The 19,373-nt window shown below is 40.8% G+C and overlaps 1 protein-coding gene across 2 annotated transcripts in view; it reads left to right on the forward strand.

Moving 5' to 3' along the window:
• The window catches only part of SPECC1 (sperm antigen with calponin homology and coiled-coil domains 1), an 86,345-nt gene that overhangs the window by 29,085 nt on the left and 37,887 nt on the right, over nt 1-19,373 (forward strand). For both annotated transcript variants that reach the window (XM_082328089.1, XM_082328090.1), the window contains one exon: nt 17,087-18,654. In XM_082328089.1, the coding sequence (XP_082184215.1) occupies nt 17,087-18,654 (1,568 nt within the window). The remainder of the gene's footprint in view (nt 1-17,086; nt 18,655-19,373) is intronic.

Consider the following 19,373-nt stretch of genomic DNA (forward strand, 5'->3'; position numbering starts at 1 on the left):
CCTTTCAAACATTAGTTTGCCTTGGAAACAGTGAGGCAGCCTGTATTTCTGAACAGGAGTGCTAAGATTCTTTGACATTGGTTGACACGGTGATGGTGGGGTTTTGTTTATCCTCTAAACATCTGCAGGTGATGTGATGATTAATATCTTCAGGAAGAGGTGGAAAAAATGACTCAATACATACAAAAACTTTCTTGAAAGAAGCAGTTGAATGGGAAATGTTAACTTCTCCAGTTGGAACAAGGTTACGGGTGGGGTTATCCAAGGGTTAGACTTTTTTTGGGACTGTGCTTATTTGTAAAACATGCTTACATGGCTTGGCTGAGAGTATCAAATGTCAGTGCATAGGCTAAGCCAGTATTGATCTGTTTTCTTATGTCTGTTTTGTCCTGGCCTAGGGGTGGCTTCATTTTCTGTTTGAGGAAGGGATTCTTCAGTGTAGCATATATAGTTTGTAAAACACGTGGAGACTTTCAAGATAAAGGCTGTTGTAGAAATACATTATTGCTTGTGATTTCAGTTTTTCTTTTTTGGGGTGTGTAGTCAGGTCTTTTCTGGGTACTCTCTTTGGTTTCTCTCATCTGCTTCTTTTCCTTTCTCCTTTCTTCTAAACATGGGAGCCATTCATTTTAACTCTGTTACATGTCAGCACACCATATCTGCCAAGCAAGAGCTCAAGAGAACAGATGACTTTAATGATGGTGTGGGGGAAGGGAGGGAGGAGAGAAGGGCCAGCAAAGCTAATGAATCACATAACAGCTTTCATGGAAATACCGACAGCAAGTCATGTCCTCTTCGAGCTCGGGCAGTGAGCCGTAGGCCTTTTGTTCCCAGCAGAGCCAGCAACCCACAATTTGCTCTCCAGTGGATAGTTTAATTCCTTAGTCACCTCTTCCTCCCACGAGTCATTCTTGCATGGGGGTTTTACAAATGCTGTCATTCTTCAGAGTAGTAACACACTGCTGATTAAACTGGTATTGAAGAAGTTTATTTTCCTCTGGAGGGTAATTTTTGCTTGACTTAAGCCTCTTTTCCAAGGCCAGTTAGGGCCAGCTCTGTTGATTAGTCTTGTGATGTGACTTGACTGGACTGACATTATTAAATAATTTCAGAAATACTGACAAACAGATGTCAAATGGCAGTAGCCTCTCCTGCTCTGCAGGCCAGTGAAATGAGTGCAGCCAAGAGACTATGTCACAATTTGGACTGGCGTCTTAGAGTAGTTTAGTCATGAGTATGACTAACTTGCTGCCTCTGAAATTATCTGTTTGAGGCAGAGTTAAGTGATAATCTGAGGTCCCCTGATCCCCAGATGAGAGGCCAATGAATGCTAATTCAGAGATCAATAGGTTCTCCTACACTAAGGCAAGGGCCTTTACAACGATTTTCAGCATCGGCTGGGAGGATGTGCTGAGTGGGAGTACTTTCTCTGTGGGCAGGACCAAAGCTTTTACAAGAAGAACTTTTAGGGCATGGCAGGCAGCAGGATGTGGTTTATGCATTTTGTTTTGTGTTAGATTGTTTTGCTGATGAAAATTAAAGCCATTCTTGGATGATGGCAGGGAGCTGCTGCTGGGAATCTTGCTGAATGAGCTGGTCAGCAAGAGCTTGTCCTATGGTTAGAGCTCTGCAGACAATGCTTTTGCCCCAGTGCTAGTGGTGTTTTAGGATCTATGAATAGTAGATCTAGTATGATAGTAAATGTAAAAGCTAATTTTATTGACCATTGTTTTATTAGTTTAGTTAATGGCTGCAATTGGCTTGACAGTGGCAGAGTGATAAGGAAACAGCCAGTGGATGGTTGTGATTGTGTGTTTGTTCTGACACAATGTTATATTACTCAAATGAGGGAAAAGGGTGAAAGGAAGAGGGAATAATGCTGGCCTTGGAGAAAAAACAAAGCTTACTTCTTTTTGTTTGGGTTATATTTGGCTCCTCAAGATCTTAAAGCTATAAAGCTAGCCAAAGAAATTTTTGAGCAAGTATTGCACCTTGGTCTTCCTACTGAAACCTGCCAGGGCCCTGGAGGTACTCACAAGTTTGTTCAGAAGTAGTCCCATATTTTGGAGCTTCTACTAGTATTTCAGTAAATTAATTTCTTTTATTTTTTCCCTTTTCAATTCCTCCTCTCTTACTAACTTACTCTTCATAAAATCTCCCGATTTCCACAGGGGATGTAGCTTTCAGAACAACATGAAATTATAAAGCTGAAGTGAAGTACTTCTGATTTCATTGGCACTGTACTGCTTGAAGAGGACTTAATTTGATTTTTCTGTGATTCTCACAGCCTGCCACTAGCAGGTTGACAAATCTGTGATACTTTCATTATTTTTTGCTACTTTCCCATGCTTTATCTCCAAGCAATTTGAGCATGATGATTAAAGATGATATAAAACTGAGGATCTCTGATGATAATAGACATTGCTAGATTTTCCATGCATCAGCTTTTTTCTTCCCATAATCCAAAGTAGACATGTGTTCACAGATCTCTTTGAAATGTTGTGTCTGTTATATTTCATGGAGCAGTCATGTTTTTCGATGAGCATCAATAGATATGGATTGCATGTTCTGAGGCAGAGTACTCTGTCCTTGTATGATCTGTGCTTATCAGTCAGTTCTCTCAGGCTATAGAATTAAAACAGAACTGCAATTTTCTGCCCTTTTAATCAGTCCACGTAGCACACAACTAACAAGCTGTATATTTTTAACAGCAGCAAAACTTAAATGTCAAGTTCTTACAGATGAATTTGATTTTGATGACTGGAAAAATATACCCTTGGGAAAATGTAAGGCTAACATGAGCTTGCAGCATCCAGTTCTGAGCACGCGTAGGGGGTGTGTTGGCTGAAACAAGGATGTATATTCTCCCATTTGTTACAAAGATGAAAAGAATTGTGTAGTTTTTGTATCTTGATTGGAATTTGTTCAATTGCTTGAGAAAAATATTAGAGGCTAAGTAATTATGTCCATGTCCTGTAAGCAGAGTTAATGTCCCTCTCATATTCTTGTCCTGATGGATGCTTTGGTGCTAGCTGTTAAAAATCGTCAGTGAAAACAGGACACTACTGAAGCAAATAATTTTACCAGTAACTTCAGTGAAGTCATATTTATGTATGGAAAGTGCTCTAGGGACAGGGTGCAGTTAGTCTTTTGACATGTTGTACTTATGTTGGCTGACTTTTCTTTCTTCCCCTACTGAATTGTAGTTTATTCTTAACCTTTCTTTTGCATTTGTTTGCCATGGACTGATGACCAATATTCAGAATAATTTGATGAACGGTAATTAATTACATTTTGATTGCTTTCAATGATCTGTTCCATTTCTAAACTAGGATGATATCTGAAAATATAAAGGCTATTTAAAAAAAAAAAAAAGATAAAATGGTTATTGAGCAAGCTCTTAATCTTTGAGGACATGGCCATTCTACACAGCTTCTGCTTCAGGGCATTGCAGTAGGATTCTTGAATTCAGCAGAAAAAATTGTACGGCCATGTGATTTTTTTTTTTACGGCCTTTTAATTTTGACCTGTTTACCTTTTACAAGGAAAAGGTCATTTTGCCTTTTATGTTAATGGTTTCCTTTAGATAGGTTTGTGCAAAAGCATATGAATACACAGCTGTTTCAATAGGAGTATGTAAAGCAAATGTGAACACACCAAGGTAATGGTTTCGAATTGCCATAGAGAAGAAGGTGGAAACTGAGCGTATTGTCTTCCTGATCATCACTGTTTGAACTGTCTCTGGCCAGTCCAACTGACTGGAGAAACCCCATCCTGTACTAAGGATGGAAAGCTGTTCTAATTAACATGAACAAAGTAAAATGCAAAGGTGGTTTTTTCCCTGCATTTGGAGGATATTCTTTTGTATTTTTCACACCCTAAAGGTCTTCTGCATTTTGACATTGTAGCATTTATACTGAAGATGTAGAAATCCTTATAATACCATGTAATTATGCCTCATATAATCGCTTTTGTAGGGCTTGTTCCTACAAGGGTATGGATAATGATAAATTTGTTGGCAGACACCTAGTTCTCTGCAAGACAAGGGAGAGAAAGACCTTCAAAAGTATATCTGAATATTTACTCTCATAGACAAAAACACATATGGTTCCTGAAATAAAGCAGAGGTAATTCCTTATGCTTGTGCAGAACAGAACCAGCTCAGCAGTAAGGTCCATTAGTCACAATTAACAGCTGGTAAGCAGGGATGAGACTGTGAGTTTCCATGAACACCAGTCATTGCAGGGACTGGTATTCTCTGCTTGGAGAAAGCTCACAGCACCAGCTTGCCAAGAGTGCGATAGCCCTGGTGTTCGTCTATCTGCAACATCATAAAATAGTTGGTATATTGCAGCCTGTAGAGAAAAAGTAACATTTTACCTGTTCAAGGGTGAATTGTCAAAATCCTGTTTTCTCAGAAAACAAAAAGAAAGCATGAAAAAATTATATGACCAAACAGAAGTGGGTCTAAGTCTTGTTCCCAAGAGCATGTACTGTCAGCCATGATGCTGGTATTCTAATGCTGGAAAGGGATAAGGCAGTGGTGTCATATCCATCCCCATCTGCATATATCATTCCTTCAACGGAAAGAGTGCTCCAGAAGAGTGGTGCAATTTATTTAAATTGTCAAAGGTGTTTAGACCTTTGTATAATGGAAGGTTGTGTGCAGAAGGCAGCCTGTTTTCGGCTGGCTAAAGCAACATCCAGAAATATTTCATGTTATTTTTCCAGACCTCCTAAAGTACATGGCAGTAACTTTGCTTAACTCGAAGCTGAGTATCCATTTGGCTATCCATCAGTCCTGGGCTTACAATCTGTCTTACCCTGAAGTGGGAGGCACAAAGCTCCGACTATTTCTGCAGGCTTTTCCTGAGCAAAAGCTGGTGAGGATGGCGGCATCAGAAGGGAAGAGGCAGTGGATATTTCCACAATCCTTATCTTCTAGATCTTGAGAAATGCTGCTTTCATAAAACCTTGTTGAGTTTGAAGAATGGACTAATCATGTTAGAAATTACTCTCAGCCTCCTCCACACATAGTTTCTTTGAGGCTGTTTGACTGTGGAAAATCTTTGACTGATCTTTTAATTAAAAGCTCCTTTTTTTTTTTTTTTTTTAACCAAGGAGTTGAAGCTCTTCCTGCTTTGAAGTGGGCAATTTTTATAGATAAACATCTCATTATGTTATGAGATTTCTTCCTCTCTCCCCTTCTGTCTCATTTCTTTTCTTGATGCGTCTCATCCTGTGTTGATAGTTTTAATGATTTTGGCCAGTTCCTAGTATCAGCTCTTCAGGAGAGTGCTAGCTGGCTCCCTTATGGCTATACTAGGCAGAGCTAAAGCTCTGGATGAGCTGTGGAAACTAAATTGCAGTCCTCTCCCCACCCCCTCACTGAAGCAGGCTGGAAACAACAATAAAAATGGGTTTATTATGTGGTCATCACATTTTAGTAAACAAAAGGCAGTTGTAATACCAATGCAATGCATACTGGTTATTAAGCATTAAGCAAACAATTAAAAAAAAAACAAAAACAAGGGCCTCTAGCTTTTAAGTTCTGCCCTCTGTTTTAGGGGAGGAGGAGGAACGTCCTTTTGTGTTTCCATTTTTGATCCCTCTTTCCCCACTCTTTCTGGATTAGCAGGGTTTGAGAATTCATGAGGAAAGAAGTTATTTTGGCTCAGTCAGCCCTGGCCTTTTGGCCAAGTGTGGGGCAGCATTCCTGAACTGGAGGGTTCAGGTCATGGTTTCCTAATACAAAGCACTCAACAGCAGTGCTGTGTAAAGGCATTTTCTGCTGCTCCGTTCCTCTGTAGCAGCTTGCTGCTCACTCAGTGGTGCAAGCTGAAGTGTTTATGGGCAGGACAGTGGATTCAATCAGGATCTGCCTTTAACAAAGCAAAAGCGGGGAAAAAACCCCATGCAGATAACTTTTATAGCCAAATCAGTTCCGTGATTGAATTCACGGCATGGGCTCATGAACAGTAAAAGAAACAGGTTGAATAAATTAGCCTTCTAATTGTGAAAATGTTGATATTAAGCATTTCCCCACTTAAAATTGCTTTTTGGTTACCCTTTGTGCTTATAGATGTGATGTCAGGTAGATTTTGGTAGCGTAGAGGAGTGATCCACAGCACCTGACTTGTCTGGAAGGAGTAGGGTTCTTTTCACTTTTCTTTCCTATTGGATTCTTGGACTTCTTCATTAACTTCCAGCCACAGATCAGGTGTTAATGTTCAGTTGTGACAGCCATTGTATATGCACTGTACATGGAGGAATCTATCTACTTGCTCCTCTATGATGACCATTATTAACTGAATTTATATGGTTAGATTTAGGGTTGTTTTTTTGTTTGATTTTTAATTTCCTGGACTTCTCAAAACCTCAACACTGGTATTCTATCTAGTATAATTGTATTTTTCAGAAATGGAAGTACAGCTGCCTTGTCACCCCTGTTAATGTAGTAATGGCTGAGTGATGAACTTCTGGGCTAGATCAGCTCAGAAAAGAGCTTCCCAGCTAAAGAGCATTATCTACTTGTCTGCAAGCTAGAATCGAGGAAAATTCTAGGATTCCTATTCCAGCAGTCATTTATCTCGGGAATAATCCTACTCCAGCTGTATCTATCAGCAAATCCACTGCTTTTTCTGAAGAGCTCCTTCCTGGCAGAAGTGTTAGTAAACTTCAAGGATTTCCCCCAAAGCAGTTGCTAACCACCTTCTGGACAGCAGAAGGCTCAAAACTAACAGGAAGGAAACCCCAAACTTACCAACCAGATTAAACAAAAAATCCCTTATTTCAGTGAAACACCAGAGGTTTTGTCTCTGTTCACTGAAAGATTCACATTTATGGATATTTTTCTCAGTGTTTTGTTTTTTTTTTTTAAACAGTTGTTGTCTAAAAAAAAAAAACCAAAAAAATTAAACAAACAAACAAATAAACAAAAAAACAGAAAAGAGTTTGGCTTAAAATTCATTTTGCTGTAGGTATGAGATGGTTCTACCTGATCTCATCTTGTTTTGACAGGTGCATAGGCAGGAAATGTTCCAGAACAAACAAAATCAGGAAGTGTCACAGTACACAGAAATCCCTGTAATTTTGGTGTGCTAATGTCACAAGTATATAGAGTCAAGGCCCTCTTAAAGAATACAAAAGTATTTTTTATAATAGTGAGCTATGATGGTTGTGGAAATTGTAAAATTGGATAAAAAGAAGCAGCAAGTAGGGGTGACTTTATTTTTAAAAAGGAAAATTCTGGATTTCTATAACTTCCACCAGATTAATTTGGGGATAATGCTACATATAGAAAGTTTTAGTCATTTTTTTTGGGGGGGTAGACAAGGGGTATAGTTAGCAGGTGACTAGAGTTTTTGGCAGGCCCATTGGTATTAACAGTTCCCAAAAAAGTAGGCTTGAGTTTACCGGAGGGACATTCCAGTAAGTGTATGATATAGAGTTTCTCTGAACATTTGCTAGACCATTTGCTTTGGATGTCTCAATGTTTGTTATGCCAGGTTGCTGGGTACTCTAGAAATCCAAAGCAGCGCAGTGGTAGATTGCAGTTACACTTGTAATCTGTACCCACATTGGCAGACATGGCGTACGTTGTTTGGTTATTCCATGAGGTTTTGTATACATCATTTCAGAGGTGAACACAGTGGTACCCTCATGATTCGCTTGATGTCAGAGGCTTATGGCATGGTGAAGCTCCTTGGATGCTTCTTGGACTCTTGAACAGATGTGAAAGGGAAATTCGTATTTGTGAAAGCAAAGACTAGGCATGCTAGCTAAGGATACGTGTGCATAGAACAATTCTTGCCTCCTCTTAGCTTTGCCAACGTACTTCACAGATGTATCTTTGGTCCTCAGACCTCTGAGCAAAAGTTCCCTCTTACAGCACAACCTGCACTGGTTTTGTACTGGGTACAAAACTGTATTATATTCAAGACAGGCATATCCAAGCTTGAGTTTTCATTTGAAACTTAACAAACCTTCAGAAAACCCAAGTAAATAGCGTAAGTAGTGTTCAGAGGAACTCTTTTGTGTGGACACTGGCATGTCTCTCAGGGTAAAGACATTTTAACTACTCCTGCTGTTATTCAGAGAGGAATTGTATGTGAACAGGCCCATAAAGAGGAAAGAAAGTTGGCTGAAGTTCACAATGAGACTGTGAACAGGATTTTGATCAGATCTCATCTCATTTACCTTCTGAATGCGACCTTGTTTCCACTGTAATAGTATTGAGCTGTGACAATTTGAACTTGAGCTTCAGTTCTTGTTGTTGTGGCTGTGCTAAGGGCTTGGAACCACCAGATGCTGAGAAGAGCTGAGCTGCTTTTTCTTTTTGCATTTTAACACTTTTTTGTAAGAGTTGAATGTGACTTTCTATTTAAGAAGGAACAAGATGACGGAGTTATTGATCAGGGTGAATCCAACAAGCTGAAAATAAAATATTTGTGATCTTTAAGAAATTCCTCAATTGCGCAGCAGAGATTCCATGGGTACCTTATCTTCTAACACTACTATATAACTTACTGAAGGGGACAGCGTAAATAGGGCTTCTGTGGATTCTAAAAGTGCTGGACAGCACACCTGTACATTTTTGTTTTAGATGCTAAAATTTGAACTAAATGGAGATGCTTCAAATATAAGGTCACCTCTCCTATTGCGTTACATTCCTGCCATGGGAGAGTCTCTTCTAGTGGCCACCCTTCAAAAGAATGTCCTACCAGTAGTTCATCTGCAGATTTAAATTGATGACAAGTAGTTTTGTCATCACTTAGTCTTTGAGTTACCAAAACAGTGCCTTTTCTCGTGTGCTTCTTGCACCCCAGATCTCTAGACTCATATCTTCTAATTAAAACAAAAAATAAGCCAACCCTTACAAAGTCTTCAGCTCTAATATCAGTGGTCTCTGTAGTCTTAAATTAGGAATTGCTCGGATCAAGATGCTTGTTGCTGCTTTTTCTTTGGAACCTGTGCTAGTGTAACTTTTCAAATACAGGTATCTGTTGTTCCCTAATACTTTGTAATATAATTTTTATTTCTCTTTCTTTAGTCTCTTATTCTTTTCCTCTGTGTCAAATATCAGTACCTGAGTTGCTTCCCTACACTGTCCACAATGATTACATAGATCAAAATCTTTGCATTAAGTCTTTTAGCTTTTCCCTCCTGTTGCATATTGTATCTATTCCACAGGGAATGTAGTCAGGCAGTCCAGACAGTCCAACGGGCCATTAAAATCCTTCAGGAAGAGTTCATGTTATAATTACTTTTTAGTCTCAGTGTTTGCTAAGTCAGTAGGCGGCCTTATTTGAGCAGATGCTTCTATACAGTCAGTGTTAGATTATCAAAACCACCTTTGTTGTTCTGCAGGCATCTCCGTGTCTTTTTTAAAGCTAGGTGGAGTCCAAGTGAACCTTCCCAAAGAGTTGCTGACCTGTAAAGGTGTTGGCTCTGTGACTAATACTCTGCAAACAGACTAATTCAGGAGAACCATGACTGGCCAAGCCTAGGTTTGCTTTGTTAGCTGTTGCATAAAGACCAGGTAGCAGAGAGCATTGTTTTTCTGCAGGACAACCCTAAAAGAGATGGAAAATGGTATGCTCTCCCGAGTTATTGAGGATTATCCAAAGGAGTATCCAACACCGGTCACTGAAAAATGCTGACAGCTAACCCGTTCAGCTCATTCCCTTTGTGTATCAAGCAGATCAAGCCGTAATAGTTTGTCACAGTATAATAGTGTCATTCTTTATCCTGACTTTTATCTAAGCTGATGGTGGACCAGAAGTTTTAAACATTTCACTCTCAAATATGAAGTTCTAAACAGCTTAAGCAGTTTTGAAAATAACAGTAGGTGCTGATCTGTGTCTCTTGGCACCTGTATCTCTTTGAAAACCTGGTCTTCTGTGTCCAGTCCCACTCTCCTCCTAACCCCCAAGAAGCACTTAGAACTGATTCAGATCATCTTCATGAGTTGATTTAGTTATGTGCATCCGTTCAGTATTTGTTATCAAGCTGTCTTACTGTTAGCGTGCCTGGAGGTTTAAGGATAGCAGCATTAAACAATGTGGCAGGATGTGTATAGGGATTTTGCCTCTGTGTAAATATCTCTATGAAAGAGCACAACAGCATGGGTGAGGGTTGCTGTTATATCTCCTCTTTTTTCAGCAGTTATGTTTGCTTTTTCTCATGCCACCATGAAATGTGTCACTGTGTTTCCTGTTAATTAGGATATCAGAAGATTTCTGGTTAGCAGGGAAGTTGCTTAACTCTTTCATTTGCTTAAACAAAGGAAAAAAAAGGGCAGGAAAAAATAGGGCATTTCAATGAAGCAGACATGTGTGCAAACTCTGAAATCATTTAATGAAGAAGTATTTTAAGAGTCAAATGTACACCAATCCTTCTTCTGTGCTGTATAGTCATCATTTCCCAAAGGGCATTCTTAGTTCACTCTTAATCAGTCTCAGTATCAATCTCAGGATCAATGCTGGAGCAGGGTGAAAGTGATCCGCCAAGTCCCCTGGGCTTTCAGTTAAGCTTTGAGCTCTTAGTGGCTTAGCCACTTTTGGAAAATGGATTTTAAGCACCAAGTTAATTAGGTTCTTGAAAACTTTACTGAGTTGACAAAAGACAGAAAATACAGCTAGGCTCCCTGTACTATGTACTCCTTTATCATAGGGAGTCAACAGAGAGTGCAATGGCTCCAAGCTGATACCATCTTTTCTGACTTGGCTGTGACTAAATTCAGATCAACAATGTCATGAAGTCACATATTAAGGCATGTGTTAAGGTGTTCGTTGTGTGGCTGGAAATCACCTAAGTGGTACTCGGTTACTGGAGTAATTTTGAAAATGGCACATAAAAGCTGCTATTACCTGCCTTGTGTCACCAGCTTGTAAATCTGTTGTGAAAGTCTGACTGTTCAATTCAATGTCTAGTGGCATTCTACATGTCTTCAGACATCCCAGTTGCTCTCTGTCTGCCTCTTGAGCAGAGGACAGGTCTCCCAGAGGTACTGTCAAATCTTTCAGCTCAGTGAAGGTATTTTAAATATACCTAAAGGGCATCTGAAATGGCACTAGACATCTGTATTTTGGCTTCTTACACTAGGTGTCATAAAACAGGTGGGGTTAAGATACACCTGCGACCCAAGTTTGTTTTGCATAAGAAACTCAAAGTTGGCTAAAAATAGTAATAGGACCTTACACAGGCAAGACAGCACGTATGAGTACGTGCCTGCGTTACCTACTTGTTGCTGTATGTTACTGATGCTGCAGTGGATCCTCAGCAAGATCTTGGCAAAGCCTGAGTAGGTGCAGTCATGCTGAGTCCAGGATCTACCAAAGTCACAGCCAGAGGATAAGTTGAAAACCAAAACTGGTAAGAAGGACCTATTTCAGCTAAACCACATGTGACAGAGCACAGTATAATTGTATGGGGAGGTTTAATAACTGTCTTTGCTGTACAAGCATGGGCTGTTAATAGTATTCTCTTTACCTAGCCATTCTGCTAAATGCTTGCAGCCCACTTGATTTATACTAACCTTTCCCTCAAGGTATTGCAGGAATCACTTTTCTGTCTGAGGCTTAGGAGTTCTGTTCAGATGGCAAAATTTATTAAAATACCTTAGCACATGGGAACAGAATTCCAGAACAATGGAAGAATAACAGTCTTCTGTTGGCAGGGAGGCTATGAGTTAGCCCGTAATTTTGTTGCGATCTCTTTTGTTTCACTACCCCTTTTTGAGGTGCGAGGGATGGCAAGAAGACACAAGACAGTGAAATAGCTGGTCTGTTGCAAATGCAGGAGCTGGAATGAAAGAGATGTAACAGTCCTCCTAGAGCTGCAGATAATCATGAGAGTACAAACTTGTCTGCAGGCAACAGTTTGCCTTTTTGAAACGTATGACTTTAACATTGCAGAGTGCTATGAATAGCTTGCTTTTATTTCTTGTTATCCTGCCCTTGCAATTCAAATAAGGTATCCATTGTTTAAAAACATCACACCAAAGATGCATCTGTCTTCATGCTTTAGTCTTACATGACTGAAATGCTTTCTGAAACGAATCAGTGATCAGCATGCTTAAATTACACAGATGAACTCTACATGCAGGGGACTTGGTACCTACTTAAACTGTGGAAGAATTAATTACTAATGTGGATTTTTTAAATACGTTGAAGAAGCAAATCTGTTTTTATTGTTCTTAGCTTAAGAATTGACAGGATTAAAATTTAGGAAGAAAGTACAAAATGGAACATTCCCGGTTAATTTGGTCCCTGGAACAGCAGAAGCCCATAGCATTAACCTTTGGGTTATTAATATGTTATGGAGGGAAGGATTAAGAAAAGGGCAGGTTGTGGGACACAAATGGCACAAAAGCCAGAGGCAAATAATCTTGTATTGACTCCAGTTCTAAAAAATAGATTCGAGGCAGAAATTAGAACATTTCCAAAGGTGTTTCTGTGGCCAAATGAAGTCACTTCCCAACTGAGATTTGTCTCTGCTCTGGGATTGAAGAAGCAGGTATTTGAACTGTTAATTATACTTGAGAGTCAAGTAAAATAAATGCAGTAAAATAAAAAAACTTGCAGGCTAGTGCTCTACTGGGAAGACAGTGATATGTGCTATCTCAGAGCACACGGCATGTGAAGGCAGATAAACTTACTGAATCTTCATTCCAAAATGTCACGCGTGTCCCCTCTGTGACTATGGTAAAATGTTTGCCAACCTACTCTCCTTTACCCTCCTATCGCTGTAATTACCTTTGCCGTACTGCATGGACTTCACTTCTGAACAGCAGTCTTCTGTGTTCCACCTTGGGGGACTGGGAAATGGTTTTCTCCATTCCATAGTCCATTTTCTTCTGGTTGTGGATGCCCCTATGGGAGCTGATACGGCAGGTGCCGAGAGCTTAGATCAAATATAGATCATTATGTGGAGAAACTGGAAAGTAATCCTGATCCTTCCTTCTGTGAAAAACATTGTAGCTGTGCTGAAAATGAGATTAAAATGGCTAAAGATAATTACGAGGGGTCAACTTTTCTCATTAAAGTCCCACTTTGTTTCTGACACCAGTGAAAAGTCAGCAAGTATTGCCTGGCAGAAAGTGGCGCAAACAATAAAGCTGCACAGCAGGCTGCCAGCCAGGAGCTGCAGGGTCCTGGTCCTTACTGACTTACTGTGACCTTGGGTGAGGCATTTCATTTCTCTCTGCTTCCCTGTCCTGTAACCTAGAGTTAACGATTATGTGTTTCAGAGGATTTGAGTCAAATAGCTGTTAATTTTAAAGCACTTTGAAAATTATAAGCTCTGTATAGATGTTAAAATTTAATCCCTCACACCTCAATAGTATGGCTGATACTGAAAATGGAGGAGTTCTTACTGGGCTCCAAGGCAAGGAACGTGGTGATGAGGTGACCTCAGTCTGAGCAAAACAGGTTTTCAGGCAATAACTCTCAGTGGAGTAAGTCAGGAGTAATTCCCAGTTCCCCTGCAGTGGGGGAACACAAGCTGAGCTCATTAGCAGAGTGGGTGTGGGACTGGGAGAATGGGAGGTTAGGTATGGTGCAAAGGGAATGAGAAATATACTGTTGGTCAGAGGTAGCCTGAGCTTGGATACATGGGACAGTGGGAAAGAGGTTGTGCTCAAACTTGGCAAAAGAATAATTAAGCTAACAGGTTGAGCAGGGTGGATGAACAGTGAAGACAGGAGTGAGGTGCCATAGCACCATTTTGACCAAACAGAAAGGTATTTAATGGTTTGGTTTCTTTTTTTTTTCCAATGTCTGCTTTGAGATGCAGGGCTGATTGTGTTTTCTCTTCCCTGCTCAAAACAAGCAGCACTTTCTAGGAGGTGAAGTTGTGTGTGATTCCAGCCACTTTAAGCAGCAGCATAAATCTGCCCTAGATGGGGTTCTGCAGCTTGCCAAGCAAGCGTCTGTCTGGGGTCTCCCGTAGCCCATAACAGGTGTGGGGTGCCGAGCTAATCAGGTCACCAGGGTGACTGTACAGCCCTAGTGCAGTTACTGCACTGTGGGCGCCTCGGGCTGTGGGGCTGGCGGTTCCATTTATAACTGCTACACTGCTCAGTTTCAAGGTCATTCAGAGGGGGAGTCACCCATAAAATAGACTTTATAGTAGTACTTATACTTGCTTTGGTGCTTTGTAATCAACGTACGTATGCATTGAGAACTGTTTCTTTTCTGGGCTCTCTGTGGCTTTTTAGTATTGCATGGCACTGTTTTGGAGAGCAGAGAGAGGAAAATCCATAAACACTTCTATGTTATGAAAAAAACAGGTAGGTTAATGGTTATTGATGGATAGCAAATGCTTTGTGATTTATGACAGAACAAGTCAGCAGAGCATGGAGTCTTACAAAACATGTGGGACAGGCTGAGTAAGCTCAGAGCCTGCACTGGTTGGCAAGCTGGTGAAGTACAGATAATCCCAGTTAAATATGCTTAATTGTTATCTTTATGTATATGTCTTCCATTGCTCAGAATCATGTTGCAATTGTCATCTGGTGGCAATTAGAAGCACACTGGCATTGCTACCAGAAGTGCTACATTTCTCTTAGGAAAAGGTGGTTTTCTCAGTGCCGTGCAATTTTTGCCAGTGTGTAGCAGCATCATTATTTCTTGTGAGGTATGTAACACTGCCCAGTCAGCACTGCCCACTAAGACTACCCAGTCATGTGCTGACCAGATGACAGGCATGTCATTGCACTAGTTTGGGCATTGCAAGAAAAAGATGAGTTATTTGGGGCACTTGCTTTGTCATAAAATTTTGTTGTAATAGTAGAAAACCCCTTCAGATTGAATAAAAGTCCAGGAAATAACAGAAGGCTTTAAATCCACCCCTCGGGCTCCATCGAAGAAAATCTGTGGCCTTTTGTAATACGTATTTTGCATCTTAAATCCATAGCGTGATTATAGCTTGCGTGAGTACTGCTTATCTACTCTGGGCACTTGTCCTACCGTATATTCAAGAGACAACCAAACAAGGCCTTGTTCTCCTTTGCCTGGACACCTGGGAATCCCCATGTGAACCTCTGCCGCTGAGCAAGAAGGAGCTGTGCTGAGCTGGTATTTCTCTGCTGGAAGCAATGCATCACATCACAGTGCATTCAGTTTCCCTGTTGTCTTTCATCTCATGGTGCTAGCTGCATTGACACTAAAAGCTTTTCTTGTCTGCTGAGCTTGGTGTGAATGCGGTTTACAGGTGCCCGACCTTGGCAGTTGGGAGCCCTCAGGTTTAAGAAACGGGCTGAGCAGTGAGCCAGGGGCCTTCAGCTCTGACAACTCAAATGAGTTCTCGGGTCTGGAGTTGCACCAGCAGCCATTTGAGTTGCAGTGGAAAATCTCCCCCCTCCGCTTGCGTTGCACTTTTCACTGGGGAGCCTGGAGCTGCCTTGATCTGTTGGTGCCTCCAGCTGTAGATGACTAAATGAAGCTGTGTGGGCTGCTCGCTGTCCGGCCAGGCTGTCCCGGCTATCTCTTCCCGTGAACACTGGAGCCTTTGTCTCTGGCCTTATCGTGGCCCTGCCATCACAGAGCCCTTTCTGTGCTCTCCTCCCAGCACAGGCCTCTGTGTTCAGGGGTCTTTTCTTCAGCTGCTCTTTGTCTCCGGGTGTTTATTGTGCCTGCTGCAGAGTGTGTTTGTTTGGGAGAGCGGAGGAGGGGCTCCTGCTTGTGTGGGGTTTATAAACCTAGTGCATTCTTCAAAAGAGATGCTGAGCAAACTGGGTGGTGTTAATATTAACCCTTCACTGCCCTGCATTACTGAGAGAGATTTCCTCAATGTGTGAAAAATGCTTTGGGAGAGTTATGAAGTTGCTTGGAGTGTAAGGCAGTAGCCACGCAGTTGTGCAGCAGGGAGTCTGCTCCCCCTTTGGTCTTAACTGCCCTTTGATTTTCTGTGAATGCTGCACATGTGTATCAGCAAAGGGAGCCTCCCAGACGTGGGGAGATGTAATTGATTCTAGGATTTTCCCCCCAGAGTGCTTCTGGAACTTGTTTTTATTGCAAACACTGCCTCACTAGCCCTTTCTGTGTGTATAACTGGCCCTTGCATCCTGTTTATGTGGCTGCATCAGACAATATCTCTTCATTGTACCATATTGCAAAACTTTATGGCTCTGTACTTTAGGGCTTTTCCTTTTGAGTCAGGTCTTGATAACAGGAATTTCTTAAATTCATAGTGTTAGAATAACTCCCCTTTGAACCAGCTTCTTTTCTTTAACCAGCTTGTTAATAGTTTCATGGTTAGGATGGCTCTTATTGTTTGTTCAGTACCCGTGGTCCCATGTTCCGAGAGAGAGCTTTGGAAGGTGAAGATCAGCAGCTCAGAAACTTCATTTCCCTTGTAATCGCATAATGCTTTGCATTAAATTGGTTGGGGGGGGGGGGAGGAACCAACCACCAAACAGAACAGCATCAACTTTCTAACTTCCTTTTGTTCTTCCTCCCTAAGAGGATGGGAATTTATAACACGAAAAATCTCTTGTCCGTCTCTGCTAGAAGCTGCAGCAACACAATTGTCTTAGTGTTAGAAGTGCCAAGAGAGTTTTGTATTTCACTGAACCTGCAGTCAGCATAAATGTTTCAGGCCTTTTTTATGGTGATCTGCATAAACTGAGGATAATGCAAATACATTAGTTTACGTGTGATAAAATACTCATGTGTGATAAAAATACGTTTTTTTCAAAGAGGGTATCTTTTCTTAAGTTACTGAACTTTTCCCCTGAAATGAATAGGTTTAAATTCAGCATTTCACAAAGTAGTGTAAAGAATTTTTATTTTCAGGTAATTAATATCCTGGTATTGAGGGTAGCAGTTCATGTATTGCGGCATCTACATATTATTACACTGGGAAAAAGTTCAGCAGACTGTGTTCCTTTGCAGGGGGTGGGAGAGGAAGAAATGCAAAATAATACAAGCCTTTGAAACATGAATCCACACACTCAGTCATGACTGAACCTATTCAAACACTCAGCGTTTTTTTTACCAAGACTGCTCTAGGCTCTAGCGTTGTCGTGTGACTTGTTTTCTTTATGAACTAACTCGATTTGCCACATCTCTTTCTCTTCAAGGAACAGTTTCAGCTGCAAAGCGCACAGGGATTCCAGCACCCCGGGAAATATCATCATCTGTATCCAGAGAGAGAGCTGTATTGCGTGGCCAAGCCAATGCTAGGAAGGCACAACCCAGCGCCACCTCTTCTGGTACAGTGACTCCTACCAAACACGTGCGCCCCACTAGCAAGTCCAAGCAAGAGAATGAAACTGGTGACAAGGCTGTTCTGGAATCTCAGGTTAAAGAACTCCTGGCAGAAGCAAAGACAAAAGATTCTGAAATTACCAAACTCCGTTGTGAATTGAAGAAATGCAAAGAGAAAGGGTCACTTAACACTGAAGGAATGGGTGCTTCCAACCAAAATTTAGAAACAGTATCACCTGTTGACATAGATCCATTAATACGGACCCTTCAGGAAAAAAACAGGACTTTTCAAAAAGAGCTTGCTAGCCTGGGAGAAGAAAATCGTGTTTTGAAAGAGAAATTGCTTTATCTAGAGAACTCTCCTCTGTCAGACACAACGACAAGCAGTGGAGGTGACAGCAGCCTCCCAACCCCAACTACCCAAGAATCCAGTTTTGGAAGCCCATCAAAAAATGTCTTGAGAGGTGAAATGGATGAGCACAGGCAGCATGTGAATGGGGGTGCACTGCGCAATTCAGGTTCCTCCAGCAGTGATGTAACTAAAGCTTCCTTGTCACCTGATGCATCTGATTTTGAACATATAGCAGATGTACCTTCCAGGCCAACGTCCTCCAACAGCAACCACTTCAAAGGTTCCAAATGCTCCACTACAGGAAGTTCTCCGAACAATATTAGTGACCTTTCTGTTGCATCTCTTACAGAGAGAATACAAAAAATGGAGGAGAATCACCATAGCACAGCAGAAGAATTGCAAGCCACTTTGCAGGAGCTGTCGGATCAACAGCAAATGGTGCAGGAGCTGACAGCAGAAAATGAGAAGCTAGTGGAAGAGAAAGCTCTCCTGGAGACTTCCTTTCGCCAACATAGAGAGAGAGCAGAACAGCTAAGCCAAGAAAATGAAAAGCTAATGACTCTCCTCCAAGAGCGATCCAAGAATGAAGAAGGCAGAGCTCAGGAGGGGAAGGTCCTTGAACTGGAGCAGAAATGTGCAGAAGTTCTTGACAAAGCACAATTTGAAAGAGAAAAATTGCTCAACATTCAGCAGCAGTTAACCAGCAGCCTACGAAGCTTAGAAAGGGAGCATCAAGATGCCCAGCAAGTGATTAAAAGCCTGAAAGAAGAAAATGAGAAGCTGCTTAAACTTCTGGAAGTGGAACAGCAGAGCAACAGCACAGTGACAAAAACTCTGGAGGACTGTAAAATTGCCCTAGAAGGTCTAAAAATTGAGAATGGCTCTCTCAAAACTCAGTTAGAGAGTGAGAAACAAAAGGCCGCAGAAATCAATGCGATGGGATGTACTACTGACAGCTCTGAGGTGCAAGAGATGCTGAAAGTAGCCCATGCAGAAAAGGATCAGCTAGAAGCATCTTGCACTGAGCTTAAACAAGAGCTGCTGAAGGCAAACAGTGAACTGAAGCACATTCAGGGTCTGCTGTCAAAGGTAAAATAGTAACAGCTGTAAAATACAACAGTTGTTTATCTGTCCTTCCATAAATAGATAATTGTTGGTCTTTAGATTGTTATTGAACCATTGATTATAAGTTTCCAAGATTTAAATTGCATTAATTAGTTTTGAATGGAAGCTGGGGTCATGTGATATTGTGTCTGTTTCTGCTGCTATATACATATTTTCCCATGAATAACTGTTAGCATAGCTGTGTTTATAAATTCAAGACTATTTTCCCCTAATATCTTCTGCAGTATTTACTATTTTGGTAAATAGAATTGTGTTTATCAAAACTGGAGCAAGAGAACAGGTAAATAGAAAATTACTTTGATATTATGTGAACAAATATTACTGAAAATCACTTGGTAATCCAGATAGAGAAGGGCATGAGTAATTGGCAGCGAATATTATATTTTGAATAATTAATCATGATTAATTAATAGTGAACTATAGGTGTCGTTGGTCATGAGAACACAAGGACATGCGCTAATGCTCAGAGAAGCTGATATTTACAGCAACATGACTAATTATGCATGGTCAAGCTCCAGATGAGATTCTTTTCATAAAACTAAAATATTTTTACAAAACTGAGAAATATTCTGTTTTGGGATAGGTAAAGTAATGGCAAAAAAATTGATACCTTTTAGAAAAATTTTTCTCTGCCTTGTTTGGTAGCCTCCAAGCAAGCTTAAGTCAATTACTGTTTCTATTTT

The sequence above is a fragment of the Platalea leucorodia genome (genome assembly GCF_965183815.1).
Source record: "Platalea leucorodia genome assembly, chromosome: 16".
Classification (NCBI taxonomy): Eukaryota; Metazoa; Chordata; class Aves; order Pelecaniformes; family Threskiornithidae; genus Platalea; species Platalea leucorodia.